This window comes from Lithobates pipiens, unplaced genomic scaffold, assembly GCF_037356315.1.
Source record: "Lithobates pipiens isolate NorthernLeopardFrog02 unplaced genomic scaffold, aLitPip1_a1.2 Scaffold_30, whole genome shotgun sequence".
Classification (NCBI taxonomy): Eukaryota; Metazoa; Chordata; class Amphibia; order Anura; family Ranidae; genus Lithobates; species Lithobates pipiens.
The window spans coordinates 135,437,604-135,455,796 of NW_027507791.1; the positions used below are offsets into that span (position 1 = coordinate 135,437,604).

The 18,193-nt window shown below is 45.6% G+C and overlaps 1 protein-coding gene across 1 annotated transcript; it reads right to left on the minus strand.

The window, feature by feature from the left end:
• Positions 1–504: 504 nt before the first annotated feature.
• On the minus strand, positions 505–1,911 carry LOC143942128 (prolactin-releasing peptide receptor-like). Its single transcript, XM_077463405.1, has one exon. The coding sequence runs from the start codon at positions 1,882–1,884 to the stop codon at positions 793–795; it is 1,092 nt and encodes a 363-aa protein (XP_077319531.1). The 5' UTR covers positions 1,885–1,911; the 3' UTR covers positions 505–792.
• Positions 1,912–18,193: the final 16,282 nt, after the last annotated feature.

Below are 18,193 nucleotides of genomic sequence, written 5' to 3' on the forward strand. Positions count from 1 at the left end.
AATCATTTAGAGCATTGAGTAAACTGGATAGCTTTTTATTACCAATCTTATTTATGGTCTAATTTTTGAGAAGAATGCACAATCCATTTAGGATAAAGTTAGTACTTTGTCACTTAAGTAACTGGTAGTTAGTTGAGCCCACAATTAAAGTGACTGGTTAAGTTGTCTGCTTTCTCTCACTGTCTATGAAATGGTACATTTTTCAGTGTTTCATATAAAACACTTACTTATGCTCAAATGGGCACTGAAGGAGTGATATCACTGTACATAGCCCATAACCAGAAGACAGAATTGCAGTACATACAGGTTCTTCCTACTTCAGCGATAAACATGTTAGCAACATTTGCTTCAGCATCTTTCAAATTTTAGGTTTAAGTGTGTATTAAATGGAATGTTCCCAGAAAGCCAAACCATTAAATCATTCAAGAAACTAGATAAAAATTACCTACAAACACAATAAATTATGCTATTAATATGAAATCCATGAAAACTCAGTCACTGGGAGTGTTATAATATGTGTATGTAAGTCCCTGAGTTCAATTGCATTTTTTTTGAGCAATATCTATTTAGAATCCTTGATTTTTTTTCTTGACCCTGTTTAACTGACTGAGTTTGAGAAGTCTGGGTTTGTATGATTGTACAACTGCACAGGATTTATGAATATGATAAGATATGGCGATCTGCACATATATTGGTTTTAAGCAGCAGATTTGACCCACTTCACATTATAAGTAGCACATTTTACGTCACAAAGTGATGCTCATTTGACTTTAAATAAACCACTAAAAGCTATTAGTTAAAAGAGAATCTTCTCTGAAATGTAATTTTCTCTGAAAGGACTATAGGAACATCAGCCAGTGTAGAACAGGTATTGAGTCTGGAGTTCTTGCTTGACATGGTGCTGGCTCTCTTCTTATGATGGTGAAAGTAATTTCTAATGTGAAAACGGAATTTGTCATGCAGTGAGGCATAGATAAAGGGGTTGTAGCATGCAGAACTCATCGCAATAAGATGGCAGGACACCTGTATGATATTGATGTAGTCCTTATCTAGGATAGTAAACTCTTCATCAACATCCCGGATGAGATTGACTACCTGTAGAGGCAGCCAGCATATGGCAAATGCCATGACTGAAATGAAGAGCATTCGGAAGGTCTTTTGCTTTTGTTTAGTCCATTTATCTTGGTTGTGTCTTGCCGCCCCTGGAACATTCCTCCTCCTGAGATGATAGGCAATAGCGCAATAGGAAATAGTGACAGCAGATAATGGAAGCATATAAGTCAGCAGCAGCATTGTACATGAATAAAGAAGCCTCTGTTTTTCTTGGTGTTTCCAGATTTCCTCACAAATGATCATGTCATGGCCAACATCTTTTAGGTCAAGATAATGAGTATGCATAGATGTCGGTAAAGAAATTCCAATAGAGATCATCCAGAGTGCAGTGACAATATAAGCACATGATTTACATCCTATTCTTCTTCGAATAGGGTAGACAACTACAACATAGCGGTCTACAGCAATGGCAGTCAGAGATAACACAGATACAAATACAGTTGAAGCTTGCATTAATGTGACAAAGTGACACATGAATTCTCCAAACAACCATCCATGAAGTTCAAATGCATAGGAAGCAGTCAGTGGGACACAGAAAATACACATCACCAGGTCTGCTGCTGCCAGGTTTCCAATGAGAAAATTAGTAGTGTTGTGAAGCTTTTCAGTGAAAGCAATAAGAAGGATTAAAACACTATTTCCCAAGCAAGCCACAGTCACTAAAATTGCATATAGAGGAATGAAAAGAGGTTTTAAATCAAAGAGCAGATCCAGACCAGAGAACACTTGTGATAGATTCTTCAAGGACTCATTAAATGATTTGTCTGACATCTTGGCGACACTTGTCAAAGTGCTGCTGCATTTCTGAAACAAAAAAAGAAAAACATTCAAAATATATTTTCTTAATCATCATAACACTAGCCCACTATTACCTATGTAAAAATATATAGGATCGATCATGCTAATTAAACAAATGTAATAAATTCTGATTAAAAATAATAAACAGTCCACAACTTGTGATAAGTTATAAAACTTCTGGTATCAATCTTCACCATCCACCACTATGTAGTGACCTTAAACATCAGTGCCTCCACCAATAGCTGAAAAACTCGCTTACCAGCTCCTGTGGACCCCCCTTTACAAGGGGTTTGTACTTGTGGCATTAGCTCAGCCAAGGCCTTTCTCCAGATCCGGTTACTCTCCTACACAGGTTCACCACTTGACACCATGTTACATGTGAGGATTTCTTCAAAAAAACAAAATGCTGCACATGGTGTAAAATCCTTTTAAAATGTATTGGAATATAAAATATTGCAACATCAGCTGATTACATGCGCCTTAGGTTTAGTGTGTCAGCAGACACACAAACAAAACCCATCCTTCTAGGACACGTGTGGGATTGGTGACATCAGAGCCTCACTCCTCCCTACGCATTTTGTCATAGGTTGACATTGTCCACGGGTACGGCAACGAGTCACCACATTTTTTACATTGCAAAGATAGCCAAGCCTCAATCTGAATCACTACATTACGAATAACACACAGATAACCGGGCCTCGATCTGAGCCATGGTCGGCCATATTTTTAGTGGAAACCAAGCCTCATTTTGATATCCAAAGTACAGAGAAGGGATCCATGATGCACGCTGAATTTAGATAACAATCAGCGTGGTCAAAAAGGACCAACCACTCTCAAACTACACAATATCCCAACTATTCCTTATTAAAAAGAAATTATTAAAAAAGATGTTCCATAACAAATATGAGTTTTGCAGAAAATCTAGAAATCTCTAATGCTAGTTGGAACAAATTGGATCAAACCCCAACCTTCCAATGTTTACATAAAAAGGAGAAGAGGAGGGGAAACAAGAGGGGGGAAGGGGGAAATCTTAATATATGTACATAATTACACCAGTCCATCTAGTTCATTTCCCATACGATATCTCACCAAAATAAATTAAAACAAAAATTCCATATAAGGATTCACTGGGATTTGTACATTGCTCTGCTTGAGGATGCCAATAACGCTATAATAATAACACTTTTAATAAGATTTAATACATAATTTTTTTTTATATTTTAGCTACATAGATTCCAAAGCTTACAAAGCCGACTCTTGTGCATCAAAACTCCTGCCGCTCTGGTTCAGAGGAATACAAAACGAAACACTAGGGTACAGTAACTTCTGCAAATTCTGGTAGACTACTAAAAATCTTCAGGGTATTGGTTATAAGAATGTTATCCACTTCTTTTGCATTATTGAGTTGGTTGTTGCAATATACAGGTGCTCATTGCACAGTATACAGTAAATTTTATTACACAAGCTCCCCCCTAAACTGAAACCTAAACAGTCTTGTGAATAAAAAAAAAAAAAGTCAATCCAACACTTTTTCTTAAACATTTTGGATAGAGTGGGTAAGGGTTATAGCCCCTGTTGGGTGTTTTCTGCTCTCCAAGGGCTCCAATAATGAGCTTCTCTCTCATTTTTTGTGTCAATGAAAATCTGCAATAGGGACCCATACAATACAAAGCTGATGAAGGTTCTAGCTTTCTCCTACTCTTAAAAAAAATGTTATATACAAAATGTTATTTTGTATATAGAGTGTTTATGTGGTGAGTTTACACTTTTCATTGAACAGAGTTTGGATAACACAGGGTTAAACGGAAAGGTCATAAATTAACTGCAGATTATCTGGACAGAATGCTTGGGGAGATAGTGATGTGTTCCTGCTTAGGAGATGTATGTTAGCTTGGGGGGCTGCAAACTCTGCAGGGCTCCAACACACACTCGCTGCTATTCCAACCCTTCACATATTTCCACATAAACTTTCCTCCTGGCATTAAACTTTGCCAGGTATTTTGCTCAGCTTACCACCCCAAACTGATGTTCCTCCCTCAGCTCACCTCTCTCCCTGCATGTCCTGTAAGCAGAATAGCTGTGCTCCTCCTCTGGGTTCTCTCATCATATGGCACTGAAGATGGGGGGGGGGGGGATTCAGCGGGACACACAGAGCAAGTATGTAGGAGACTGGGGGGGGGGGGGAGATGAGGAGACAGAAAAATCAGGAGGGGCCAGCGGGGAGGAGCGCATCATGAGAGGTCTGACTAAATACAATCTCTTAGCAGCAGGGACTTGATCTACCTGTCAGCTAGCTGTAATTGACAGGTAGATCGAAGAGGAAGCTTTCATGGGGCCCCCTACTGGCAATGCCTGAATGGTCAGTCGACCCATGACGTGCGGCATTTACTATTGCGAGCTGTGTCAGCGGCTGCTGGTGTAGCACCTGCCACACAGCTTGCATACTTTAAAGTCTTGCAAGACGCGGCTGCTAACGGGAACTGAGTTCCTGTTGTGGAAAAAGTACAGGAACTCCGTTCCCATGCGTTCCCACAGGACTTGAGCCCTGAATACAGGACACTTCCCCCCCTTTCCTGCCAAAGCCAATTTCCAGCAATATCACTGTTTAAATGACAATTGCGCGGTCCTGCTATGTTGTACCTAAACAATTTTTTTATCACTTTCATCCCATAGATAGAGTTTTATTTTGGTGGTATTTGATCACCTCCTTTTCTCCTTCACGGATGGGCACTGATGAGGCTGCACTGCCGGGCACTGATAAGGTGGCACTGATGAGCATGGATGAGGTGACACTGATGAGCATGGATGAGGTGACACTGATGAGCACTGATGATGGGCACTGATATGTGACACTGATAGGTGGCACTGATATGCAGCACTGATGGGCACTCATAGGCAGCACAGGTGGGCACTCATAGGCGGCACAGATGGGCACTAAACGGGGGTACTGATGGGTACTTATGGGTGGTACTGATAGGCACTGATAGCAGCACTGATAGGTGGGCACGATGGGCATGGATGGGCACTTATAGGTGGCATTAATATGCAACACTGATGGGCACTCATAGGCGGCACAGATGGGCAGTAAAAGGGGGCACAGATGGGCAGAGGGAGCTCTAGGCTTTGTAAGGCCTTAGGCAAAACTTAGACATGAGACCCCATTCACGCCCATAATGGGAAAAATAATGAACTGTATATATCACCTATATTAAGAGACTTAAATCCTATGAATTGACAGTTGAATTCACAGTTTCTAAAATGTTCCAATTATTCTTTAATCAAATATCATTAAACATAGGATATATATATGTGTGTGTGTACATATTTTATTTTTTTATTACACCCACACAAATATAGATACAATTTGTGCAGCTGCTACTGTGTTTAACCACTTCAGGACCGCCGTATTGCCATTGTACGTCAACACAATGGCACAGGCAGGCACAATCACGTAGATTTACGTGATTGCCTTCCAGCGGGTGGGGGGTCCGATCGGACCCCCTCCCGCTGTTTACGGCAGTCCGATTCGGTCCAGGAGCGCTCCGTGATGAGGGGATGGCCATTGGTTTTCGGCCACCCCCTCTGGATCGCTCCTGGCTAATGAGAAGCTTCCTCCCCTGTGTATTGTTTACACAGGAAGGAGGAAGTGATGTCATTCTCCTCGGGGCGGTCTTTTTGACCGGACTACGAGGAGAAGACTAATAGTAAGTGTGCACCAACACTACACTGACATGTAGGTACACACAGGCACACAAACCCCCCCCGATCCCCCCCCCGATCGCCCCCCGATCGCCCCCGCCCCCCCTCCCCCCCAGTCACAGTGTCACTGATTGCATTGATCATTTCTTTACTGATCAATGCATTCAGTGTCAGTTGTGACAGTAAAAACTGTCAAGACAGTTAGTGTTAGGTCCAGGGTAGCCCCCTATCACCCCTCAATAAAGATTTAACCCCCTGATTGCCCCTAGAGTTAACCCTTTCACCCCCTTTTGCCAGTGTCACTAAGCGATCATTTTTCTGATCGCTGCATGTGTCGCTAGGTAGCTAGTTATTTTTTTAGGTTCACCGCCAGGTTTTTATATCGCTAGGTACCCCGATATACTACCCAATAATGGTTTTAACCCCCTGATTGCCGCTAGTTAACCCTTTCACCCCCTTTTGCCAGTGTCACTAAGCGATCGTTTTTCTGATCGCTGCATTAGTGTCGCTACAGTCGCTAGGTAGCTAGTTATTTTTTTAGGTTCACCGCCAGGTTTTTATAGCGCTAGGTACCCCGATATACTACCCAATAATGGTTTTAACCCCCTGATTGCCGCTAGTTAACCCTTTCACCCCCTTTTGCCAGTGTCACTAAGCGATCATTTTTCTGATCGCTGCATGTGTCGCTAGGTAGCTAGTTATTTTTTTAGGTTCACCGCCAGGTTTTTATATCGCTAGGTACCCCGATATACTACCCAATAATGGTTTTAACCCCTTGATTGCCGCTAGTTAACCCTTTCACCCCCTTTTGCCAGTGTCACTAAGCGATAATTTTTCTGAACGCTGCATCAGTGTCGCTAGTGTCGCTAGGTAGCTAGTTATTTTTTTAGGTTCACCGCCAGGTTTTTATAGCGCTAGGTACCCCGATATACTACCCAATAATGGTTTTAACCCCCTGATTGCTGCTAGTTAACCCTTTCACCCCCTTTCACCAGCGATCACAGTATAAGTGTCACTGGTGACGCTGGTTAGCCAGTTAGTTATTTAGGTTCCCCGTCAGGTTTTTATATAGCGCCAGGGACCCCCATATACTACCTAATAAAAATTTGAACCCCCTGATTGCCCCTAGTTAACCCTTTCACCACTGATCACCGTATAAGTGTTACGGGTGACTCTGGTTAGTTTGTTTTTTATATATAATCCGGAAGGCAGTGCTTGGTTTTCGGGGTCCCGTACGTGGCTAGGCTCCCAAAAAGTCCCCCACATGTGGTATCCCCGTACTCGGGAGAAGCAGCAGAATTTATTTTGGGGTGTAATTTGACTTCTGCCCATAGCATGTGTGAGCAATATATCATTTAGTGACAACTTTGTGCAAAAAAAAAAAAAGTTTGTAATATTCCCGCAACTTTTGGCAAAATATAAAATATTCCATGGACTCAACATGCCTCTCAGTAAATAGCTTGGTGTGTCTACTTTCCAAAATGGGGTCATTTGGGGGGGTTTTGTGCTATTTTGGCATTTTATGGCCTTCGAAACTGTGATAGGTAGTGAGGAGTTAAATCAAAAATTTGCACCCTTAGAAATCCTGAAGGTGGTGATTGGTTTTCGGGGTGCCGTGCGCGACTAGACTCCCAAAAAGTCCCACACATGTGGTATCCCCGTACTCAGGAGAAGCAGCAGAATGTATTTTGGGGTGTCATTTCACATATGCCCATAGCATGTGTGAGCAATATATCATTTAGTGACAACTTGGTGCAAAAAAAAAAAGTTTGTAATATTCCCGCAACTTGTGGCAAAATATAAAATATTCCATGGACTCAACATGCCTCTCAGTAAATAGCTTGGGGTGTCTACTTTCCAAAATGGGGTCATTTTGGGGGGTTTTGTGCTATTTTGGCATTTTATGGCCTTCGAAACTGTGATAGGTAGTGAGGAGTTAAATCAAAAATTTGCACCCTTAGAAATCCTGAAGGTGGTGATTGGTTTTCGGGGTGCCGTGCGCGACTAGACTCCCAAAAAGTCCCACACATGTGGTATCCCCATACTCGGGAGAAGTAGCGGAATATATTTTGGGGTGCAATTCCACATATAACCATGGCATGTGTGAGCAATATATCATTTAGTGACAACTTTTTGTAAAAAAATTTTTTTTTTTTTTGTCATTATTCAATCCCTTAGGACAAAAAAAATAAATATTCAATGGGCTCAACATACCCATCAGCAATTTCCTTGGGGTGTCTACTTTCCAAAATGGGGTCATTTGGGGGGGATTTGTACTGCCCTGCCATTTTAGCACCTCAAGAAATGAGATCGGCAGTCATAAATTAAAAGCTGTGTAAATTCCAGAAAATGTACTCTAGTTTGTAGACGCTATAACTTTTGCGCAAACCAAAAAATATACGCTTATTGACATTTTTTTTACTAAAGACATGTGGCTGAATAAATTTTGCCCTCAATGTATGACTAAAATTTAGTTTATTCGATTTTTCTTATAACAAAAAGAAGAAAATATCTTTTTTTTTCAAAATTTTCGCTCTTTTTCCATTTATATTGCAAAAAAAAAAATCACAGAGGCAATCAAATACCATCAAAAGAAAGCTCTATTTGTGGGAAGAAAAGGACGCAAATTTCGTTTGGGTGCAATATTGCATGACCGCGCAATTACCAGTTAAAGCAGCGCAGTGCGAAATTGCAAAAAGACCTCTGGTCCTTAAAGAGGAAGTAAACCCTGATGGGTTTACTTCCTCTTTTTTTCCCTGCAAAGGTAAAGCATAATGGACTACTATGCATCGCATAGTAGCTCATTATGTGTCACTTACCTGACACAGGAGCCAGCGAAGTCGCCGCTGTCACCTGTAGTCCGCCGCATCCATCTTGGTTGTGGCGTCTCTCGCAGCTCCGACGAATGACAGCGGAGAAGCCGCGATGACGTCACTCCCGCGCATGCGCACGGGAGTCGCGTCTCGGAGCTCCGACGCTGCCATTCGGCGGAGCCGCGATGACGTCACTCCCGCGCATGCGCACGGGAGTCGACAAATTAGGCAAATCCATTCTTGGACTTGCCGCATTTAGTGCGCATGCGCCGTAGACAGCGGTGCCCATTTTCGGGCAAATATCTCCTAAACCATATAGGTTTAGGAGATATTACTTGGACCTACAGGTAAGCCTTAATCTAGGCTTACCTGTAGGTCAAAGTTGTTTGGAAGGGTTTACTTCCATTTTAAGGTGTTTATTGGTCCGGAGCTGAAGTGGTTAAGTTATAACAAAAGTCAAAAAAACATATTTCTCCATTTACATGAAGGTCAGGGTAATGTAACCCAACACAGAGTCCCCCCTTACATCAGAGTCTGCAGGATTCCCCCTTACAATGCAAGGGGGAATTTTCTGTAAAGGTGAATGCTGCAGATCATGATGTAATAGGGAATGCTGCAGATCATGATGTAAGAGCAAATGCTGCAGACTGGTGCAAAGGGGAACTCTGATGTAAGGGGGGCTCTGGTGACCAGAGATCACCTTATATCAGAGTGCACAACATTCCCCTATAAATCAGAGTTCCCCTTTACATCAGGGTCAGCAGAGTTCCAACTTGCATCTAAAACAGGAACTCTGATATGGAGGGGACTCTGGTGACTACAGACCACCTTCCACAGAGTGCAAGAGGTAAGGGGGGGAGGGGGTAACTGATATCAGGGGGAACTTTTAAATCAGTGCCCCTTTACCATACTGTAATCAATCCCCCTTACATCAGTGATCCCCCTCAGACTGACCTCCTCTCAGGTGCACCTTGCACGGCTCAGTCAGATGGTCCCCTCTAGGCTCCAGCTTGGTGGCTCTGGTTTCATCCTATATTATCCTCTCCACATTCTGCACACATCTGACTCCTCACATGACCCCCATCCTGGCAGCATTCCTGCTCTTGACTCCTCTGTAGACCCCCCCCAGAGACTGCAGACATGATACAAGAGATGGTCAGAGACTGTGCAGACACGATACAGGAGATGGTCAGAGACTGCGTGGACATGATACAGGAGATGGTCAGAGACTGTTAAACTGTGTCAAAAGTGTCTGATATGTCCGCCGCAATATCGCAGTCGCGATAAAAATTGAAGATCGCCGCCATTACTAGTAAAAAAATTATAATAAAAATGCTATAAATCTATCCCTTATTTTCTAGACGCTATAACTTTTGCGCAAACCAATCAATATATGCTTATTGCTTTTTTTTTTTTTAAACAAAAATATGTAGAAGAATACGTATTGGCCTCAACTAAGGAAAAAATTCGTTAAAAAAAAAAATCGGATATCTATTATAGCAAAATGTAAAAAATATCGTGATTAGAACGGTCCCTGCACAAAATGACAATTTTAAAGGAATGAAAGGCCTTTAAAACTGCTTGCGGCTTTAATGTAATTTCTGGTCCCGGCAATGGATGAAAATCAGTGAGACATCAGTGAGACAGTGAGCATGTGTACCCCCAGGGGTCAAGTCCTGGGAAAAAAAGTGTGGGAACTCCCACCCAAGATCCACTCCCCCACCAAAAAAACAAAAATCACACGCTCATATGCATATATATTTCACAGAAAATACAGTGCAACATTTATTGTAAAGTACCAGTTTACAAAAACAAAATAAGTTGTCAAACTAACAGAATAATCACCACAAGAACGGAGGGGGACAGTAGCAGAATGGAGGGGGACAGTAGCAGAATGGAGGGAGACAGTAGCAGAACGGAGGGGGATAGTAGCAGAACGGAGGGGGAAACGGAGAAAAACTGGAGGGGGACAGCAGCAGAACGGAGGGGAATGGGGGACAGCAGCAGAATGGAGGGGGGGTGGGGGACAGCAGTAGCAGAACGGAGGGGGAGTGGGGGACAGCAGCAGAATGGAGGGTGAGTGGGGGTCAGCAGCAGAACGGACGGGGAGTGGGGGACACAGCAGCAGAATGGAGTAAAAGTGGGGGAGACAGCAGCAAAACGGAAGGGAGTGGGGGAGACAGCAGCAGGATGGAGGGGGAGCATGCTTACTGTAACTAACAATGTGTGTGTAGCACACTAACCTGGAAGTTTGTCAATGACTCTGGCGGGCGGCAAACTTGCGGCGGACCTCGTGGGTGGGAGGACTCGGAGGCTCAGCTCAGGAGAGGAGAAGTTGAACTGGAGAAGTCTGGCAGCTCAGAGTTGGGCTGCACTGCTGCCAATGTGCTACAGCAGCTACGGGAGTAGTCGGCGGCGGCCCCGGGACTGTCTGGCACTGACTGGGCAGTGGGCACAGGCTGGATCCTTACCAGCAGTAAGTGTGGCTCTGTCTGGTGTGGTGTCTGTGGCTGGCTGCTCTCTCTCGGAGGCACTGCTCAGCCTAGCAACCAGTTACTCAGGCATATGCAGAAAGCGGCTGCTAACGGAAACTGAGTTCCTGTTGTGGAAAAAGTACAGGAACTCCGTTCCCATGTAACTTGGCCCCTGGGTACCCCCTCCCCCAATCCATTGCCATGCCCTTTTGTTTTGTATGGATATTAAGGGGAACCCCCCACCCAAATTAAAAAAATTAAAGGCCTGGGACCGGCAATATGGATGGATAATCATTGTATTTTGGAGGGTGTTCGGGTGAGGGGGGGAGGCGCTCTGGTTGGGGACGTGTTTGATGCCCCTGGCCGGAGCGGCTATAACGGCCTTGTTATATTAATAGTTGACTGTTGCAGGCGAGAGGGCTTCTCTGTTTGCTATGCTGCTTGCTCGTTTAGTTTTAAAGGCTTCTATGCCGCAGATTTCATTTGGCGATGTATGACTCATATTTTGAATTTCTTTTTTCTTGCTATTCAGGTGGGCAGGGTGGGGGCGGACCCATTACTCGGACAGTTCATTTTTGCTGTTTTGGTGTGTATATTTGTCTGATTGTTCGCCTCTGTCCTACCTGATTGCGGAGGACTGAGCCGCGGATCTGATCTCTGTCCGCGGACCTCCCACGTTCCCCCCGAAGTGGGCCGATCGCCTATTCGGCGTCGGACCACTACTTAATTCTATCCGGGCAGTGTCTGCACGGATAAGTGTGACCTTCTCCTCCCACTCCATCTACTCTCTCTGTCTGCCTTCTTTTCCACACCTTTTTTTTCTATAACCTACTTTTCTGCCTCCTTCCCTTTCCCCCTCTGTTTATGATCCTACCCGTGCTGCTTGTTGACGTCTCGGGCGGGATAGCCACCTAGGGTCCACATCCGCACCTAATTTGTCCCCTTCCTTTCAACAGATCCAGGGATAGTTGCTCCCACGCCTACTCCTAGGTACTAGCGATGGCCTATTCGGGGCTTGGAAGATCGCCTACAGTGGTGTCCCACAATATCAAAGGCTTGAATATTCCTGAGAAACGCTCTGCCCTTCTGAGGGAGCTGAGGAAAGGTAGGCCCAAGATAGTCTTTTTACAGGAAACCCACTTTAAGACTAACCAGGTGCCTAGACTGACAGACTCCCTCTTTACGGAGGTGCACCATGCCACGAGTGATGTCTCCAGGTCCAAGGGAGTATCCATCCTTCTGAGTAAGGATGCCTCTTTTGAGGTTACAAGTAAATTGGTTGACCCTGAGGGACGGTTCATTTTCCTGAAGGGTGAATGTATGGGAGTGCCCACCACGCTGGCCAACGTGTATTTCCCTAATACGGGTCATCTGACTTTTTGCCGAAAAGTGGTGAGGGAGCTGGAGGGATTTGGATCTGGCCGACTTATTCTCGGTGGCGATTTCAATATCCCTCTCGATCCCCTGGTCGACACTTCCACTGGGAAAACTTACATTACTTTCAAAATTCTCAAACAGATTAAAACTCTCTTGTACTCCCTGGACCTGGTGGATACATGGCGCTTCCTCCACCCAGATGATAGGGACTATTCGTTCTACTCAATACCCCATAACCGACATTCCAGAATTGACTACTTATTTGTGTCCAGAAGAGACCTACACCTTGTGCAGGAGGCCTCTATAGGCATCCAGACCATTTCGGACCATGCTCCCATTTCCGTATGCTTGGACTGGACAGACACGGCTAGGGGCAGAGGTGCGTGGCGTTTGAACTCCTCCCTCGTATCGGACCCGACGCTGCTACCTGGGCTTCATGATAAATTGACTGAGTTCTTTGGCCATAATGTGGCGCCGGAGATGGATCCCATGATGATATGGGAGGCCCATAAGTGCTTTATGAGGGGGGAGTTCATTAAACTGGGTGCCCGACGGAAGAGGGAGCGGGACAAGGAGATACTGCAGTTGACGCAGACGATCAAACGCCTAGAAACCTTGCACAAACAGTCCCTGTCCCTACAGTCGGCCACTACCCTATTGGAAGCCAGGAAGGCTCTTAAATCAATCCTAGACTCCCAGACTCGACGTTTCCTTTACTTCAAACGCAAACTGTATTACGAGCAAGGAGACAAGACGGGGCGGCTCTTAGCTAGAGCACTGCGAGGACCACGGTTAGGCACTACCATAGCAGGAATTCGTAATACCAGGGGTCATATAGATAGGACCAGTGAAGATATAGCCCGTCACTTCCAGACGTTCTACTCTAGTCTCTATAACCTCCCGACTCCACATAGACCTCAGGACGTACAGGGGGACAGATTACAAGCAATTAGGGATTACATTAGGCGCTCAGGAATTCCGTCGCTCCCAGCGGAGGTTAGCGAATCCCTTAATGCTCCCATTACCGCCCTAGAAATTCAACTTGCAGTTAAGGACCTTAAACCGGGAAAGAGCCCAGGCCCTGACGGGTTTACGGCTATATATTACAAGACCTTTTTTGACAAACTAGGAGCGCACCTTAGGACAGCACTGAACTCCCTTTCGGAACCGCGTCGGGTCCCTCCAGATTTTCTATCAGCCCACATCACTGTTTTGCCGAAACCGGGAAAAGATCCCCTGCATTGCGCTAATTACAGGCCGATTTCCCTCCTAAACATCGACGCTAAAATCCTTGCTAAAATCATCTCTAACAGGTTACAACCCCTACTACATGATTTGATTGGCCCAGATCAAGCGGGCTTTATGCCGGGGAGAGAGGCGAGGGATAATGTCACGAAAGTGTTGAATTTGATCCATGCTTCCGGGGAGCTTGGGATCGAGGGCCTTCTCCTGTCCACGGACGCGGAGAAGGCCTTCGATCGGGTGGCGTGGGACTTCATGTTTGAGACGTGTAGGCAGGTGGGAATGGGCACCGAGATGATGTCTTGGATAACGTCCCTCTACCAAAACCCGTCGGCACGATTGAAGATTAACGGTAACCTCTCGAGCGCAATAGACATTCGCAACGGCACCAGACAGGGCTGCCCCCTTTCGCCATTATTGTTTATTCTCACTCTGGAGCCCTTTATTCGTACCGTGATAGCGAACGGGAATATTGGTGGTTACCAAGTGGGCGGGAAGGAGTATAAAGTTGCTGCTTTCGCGGACGACCTTATGTTTTTTATAACTAGGCTGCATATATCCATCCCGGCCCTAATGAAAGAGTTTAACACATATGGGTTCTTGTCGAACATGAAAATTAATTACACCAAATCGGATGAATGTTTCCCTACCTGACCTTACCCTACAGATGGCACGGGCTAATAGCCCTTTTAAGTGGGAGTCCCATGCCATTAAATACCTGGGAGTGATGTTAACACCCAAGTTGTCCTCGCTTTTTGCTAAAAACTTCCCCCCACTTCTCAAATCGATTGAACAAGACCTTCTTAACTGGCACTCTGGCTGTTTCTCCTGGTTTGGCAGGGCGGCCATATGCAAGATGACTGTCCTGCCCAAGATTCTATACCTGCTGCGCACCTTGCCTATTAAGATACCGAAAAGTTTTTTTAAAACCCTTCAGTCCACCCAATTGCGCTTCATTTGGGCGCACAAGCCTCCCCGCATTAGATTCTCCCTCTTAACTAGGGGCAAGTCGGAAGGGGGGATGGGCATCCCTGACTATGGCAGATATTACCAAGCTTCCCACGTGGCACGAGTAGTCGACTGGCATTGCCATTCCGACGTTAAGGACTGGATAGCTATCGAACAAGCACTTAGCTCGACTCCCCTGCGATTCTCCCCCTGGATTCCCTTTGCTAGGTTACCAAATAGAACGAAGGAGCATCCGACAGTGGGCGCCACCTTGCACATACTACATCAACTCACGAAACAGAAGTCGACCAACGCTTTTACATCCCCTCTGAGCCCCTTGACACCTCTATGGGGGAATCCTGATTTTCCTCCGGGCATGGGTAATCATTCTTTGTTCTCGGGAGAAAGGGGACTGCCGCTTCTGGCGGGACACTGTTTTCTTGACCAAAGACTTAGAGACCTGACCGGCATACGGGAGGAGGGCAAAATTCCCTCCTTGTCCTGGTGGACTTATTTTCAGGTCAGAGACTATTTATCCATGAGCTCTCGGAGCGGGGACTTTTGTAGAGGACACACGGACTTTGAAACTTTATGTTTAAAGGGAGAACGGGTGCCGCGGACAACCTCGATAGCCTATAAGTGGCTGACCCATAGGACGGCCCCCGACACAGACAGGTTGAGACGGAAGTGGTCGGACGACCTGGGAGTGACGGTCACAGACGCTCAATGGAGCCAGGCCTGTAACCTGGCCCATAAATGCTCTTTGAGTACCAGGATGCAGGAAACCGCATATAAAATTTTGACACACTGGTACGCAACTCCGGTGAAACTGCACGCGTGGTACCCACAGACCTCTGAGATGTGCTGGCGATGTGGCGAGGACAGGGGTACTTTGATCCACATATGGTGGCGGTGTGATCGCATTAAGGTATTCTGGGACAGAGTGATAGGGCTGATACGCAAAATTACGGAGACTACTCTTACACTCGACGCGGCTTGCTGCTTATTACATATCTCAAGCTTTTCGTTTAAGAAATACAAACGTTCGCTCACCAGACACCTTTTAAACGCAGCCAAATCTCTAATACCAACCTTATGGAAGTCGCCCCTGATTCCCTCCACGAAAGACTGGTTGCTGAAGGTAGCATACATCTGCGAGATGGAGGACACTAGGGCTCAGGCTGAGGAGGATGTGGGTCGTTTTCATACTACCTGGTCTCCATGGTTTGCCTTTAGATATTCTCGAGATTACCTGGATCTGATGAACTGATTATTCCACTTCCCCGGTGGAACTGCTGACTTCAGGGAAACCTGGAAATGCGCTGTGGGACCGCGGGTGGCTCCCTGCCCTGAGGCGTCCTTTTCATTCGCTCTCATATGATTCCCCCCCCACCTTTCCCTTCTTTTTCTCCCCCTTCCCCTCTTTATGAGTCTTTTTCATACCTTTTCTAATTGGAAAGTGTAAATGGTGAATTTCAATAGTTGGGCTATGGGATAGGGCTGGGCTGGACAACGGTCCCAGCCCGCTTTTTGTTGTCTGTATACCTAGCGACACTATAGACCTCAGCCCTTAGCAGACCCTGGTATATTCTTTGTTTTTCTACTGCATTGTTTAATGGCGATTCTTGTACCATATGAGATTTACACAGTATTGTCTTGCTTCTTGTGTTACATGTTTATACTTCCTTAATAAACTTTTGAATGTCAAAAAAAAAAATGCATGAATCTACATGAATCTATCAATGGTGATTAGAGCGGTGCAGGAGAGAGGGGGCCGTACTCCAACACCCTTTATGGACGCACCGCCACTGTTGGTAGATCATAAACTTTTTATTAGCATGCAATGCCAAGCTGTGGTTTCCAAAGTGAACAAAGCCCTTGAAAGAGATATCATTTTGCCCCTGTACAAATCACTATTAAGACCTCGCCTGGAATATGCAGTTCAGTTTTGGGCACCAGTTCTCAAAAAGGGAAACTAGCCACTTGCTTACTGGGCACGTAAACCCCCCTCAGTCCCAGACCAATTTTCAGCTTTCAGCGCTGATACACTTTGAATGACAATTGCGTGGGCATACAACACTGTACCCAAATGAAATTTTTATCATTTTTTTCCCACAAATAGAGCTTTCTTTTGGTGGTATTGAGTTACAGCTCGGAGTTTTATTTTTTGCTAAACAAACAAAAAAAGATGCAAAAAAAAAAAATCATGTTTTAATAGTTTGTTATAAAATTTTGCAAACGGGTCATTTTTCTCCTTCATTGAAGTGCGCTGATAAGGCGGCACTGATAGGCTGCATTGGTGAGCACTGATGGGCTGCATTGGTGGGCACTGATAGGCTGCATTGGTGGGCACTGATAGGCTGCACTGGTGGGCACTGATAGGCATAGTTAAGGCGGCACTAATAGGCACAGATAAGGCGGCACCGATGGGCACAGATAAGACGGCACTGATGGGCAAAGATGGGCACAGATAAGATGGCACGGATGGGTGGCACGGATAAGTGGCACGGATGGGTGGCACGGATGGGCACTGATAGGTACCACAGATAGATGGGACTGATGGGCACTGATAGGTGGCTCTGATAGGTGGCACTGCTGGGCACTGATGGGCGGCACTGCTGGGCACTGATGGGCGGCACTGGGGTGCAGCACCTTTGAGGCAGATTGGGTGGCACTGTGGGTGGCACTGTGGGTGGCACTGTGGGGTGGCACTGTGGGTGGCACTGTGGGTGGCACTGTGGGTGGCACTGTGGGCACTATGGGCACAGACGGGGGGCACTTACTTTTACTTATCCTTCAGGATGGCACTGCGGGAGGCAGGTGGGCACTGGCAGGTGGCATGTGGTGCCTTGCATTGCTGGCCGTGATCGGCTTTTTTTTTTTCTCCTCGCGCTGTCAGCGCGAGGAGGAATAATAGCCGATTACCGGCTCCGTTCTATCACATGATCAGCTGTCATTGGCTGACAGCTGATCACGTGATAAGGGGTCGGGATCGACCCCTTGCACGGATCGGTGATCAGGCGAGTCTCATAGACTCGCCGATCACAGAGCGCGCCGCGCGCGCCCCTCAGGGGGCGCGCAGGCCGCTCGTAACCGGGACGACGTCAATAGACGTAGTCCCGGAAATCTAGGTCCGCGCTAATGCCGTCATTCGGCAATAGCACGGTACCCAAGTGGCTAGAGAAAGTGCAGAGAAGTACAACCAAACTGATAAGAGGTTTGAAGAAGCTCAGCTATGAGGAAAGATTAGACGAACTGAGTTCATTCTCTCTTGAGAAGAGATTAAGGGAGGATATGATCAACCTGTACAAATACATAAGGGGTCCATATAGTAAACTTAGTTTTGAGTTATTCACTTTAAGATCACCACAGAAAACAAGGGGGGCACTCTTTACATCTAGAGGAAAAGATTTCATTTCCAAATACGGAAATGTTTCTTCACAGTAAAATCTGTGATAATGTGGCATAGACTCCCTCCAGAGGTGGTTCTGGCCAGCTCAGTAGATTGCTTTAACCACTTCCAGACCGCCGCACACGCCGATATACGTCCTACACTAGCTGCCATAACCCTGGTATCCTCTTTTTTGCCGGTGGTCCGGTTTCCGATAAGAGTGGTCTCCGCAGTGACTTTATCAGTTTTAGAGATCACTTTTATTTTTTTTACTTCCGCCCATAGCTCTTAAAGGGCCATTTAAAAAAAAAAAAAATTACACATTTTTCTTTTTTTTT

Excerpts from the sequence above, each read along its gene's own strand:
- LOC143942128 (XM_077463405.1), bottom strand. The coding sequence starts at position 1,884 with ATGTCAGACAAATCATTTAATGAGTCCTTGAAGAATCTATCACAAGTG.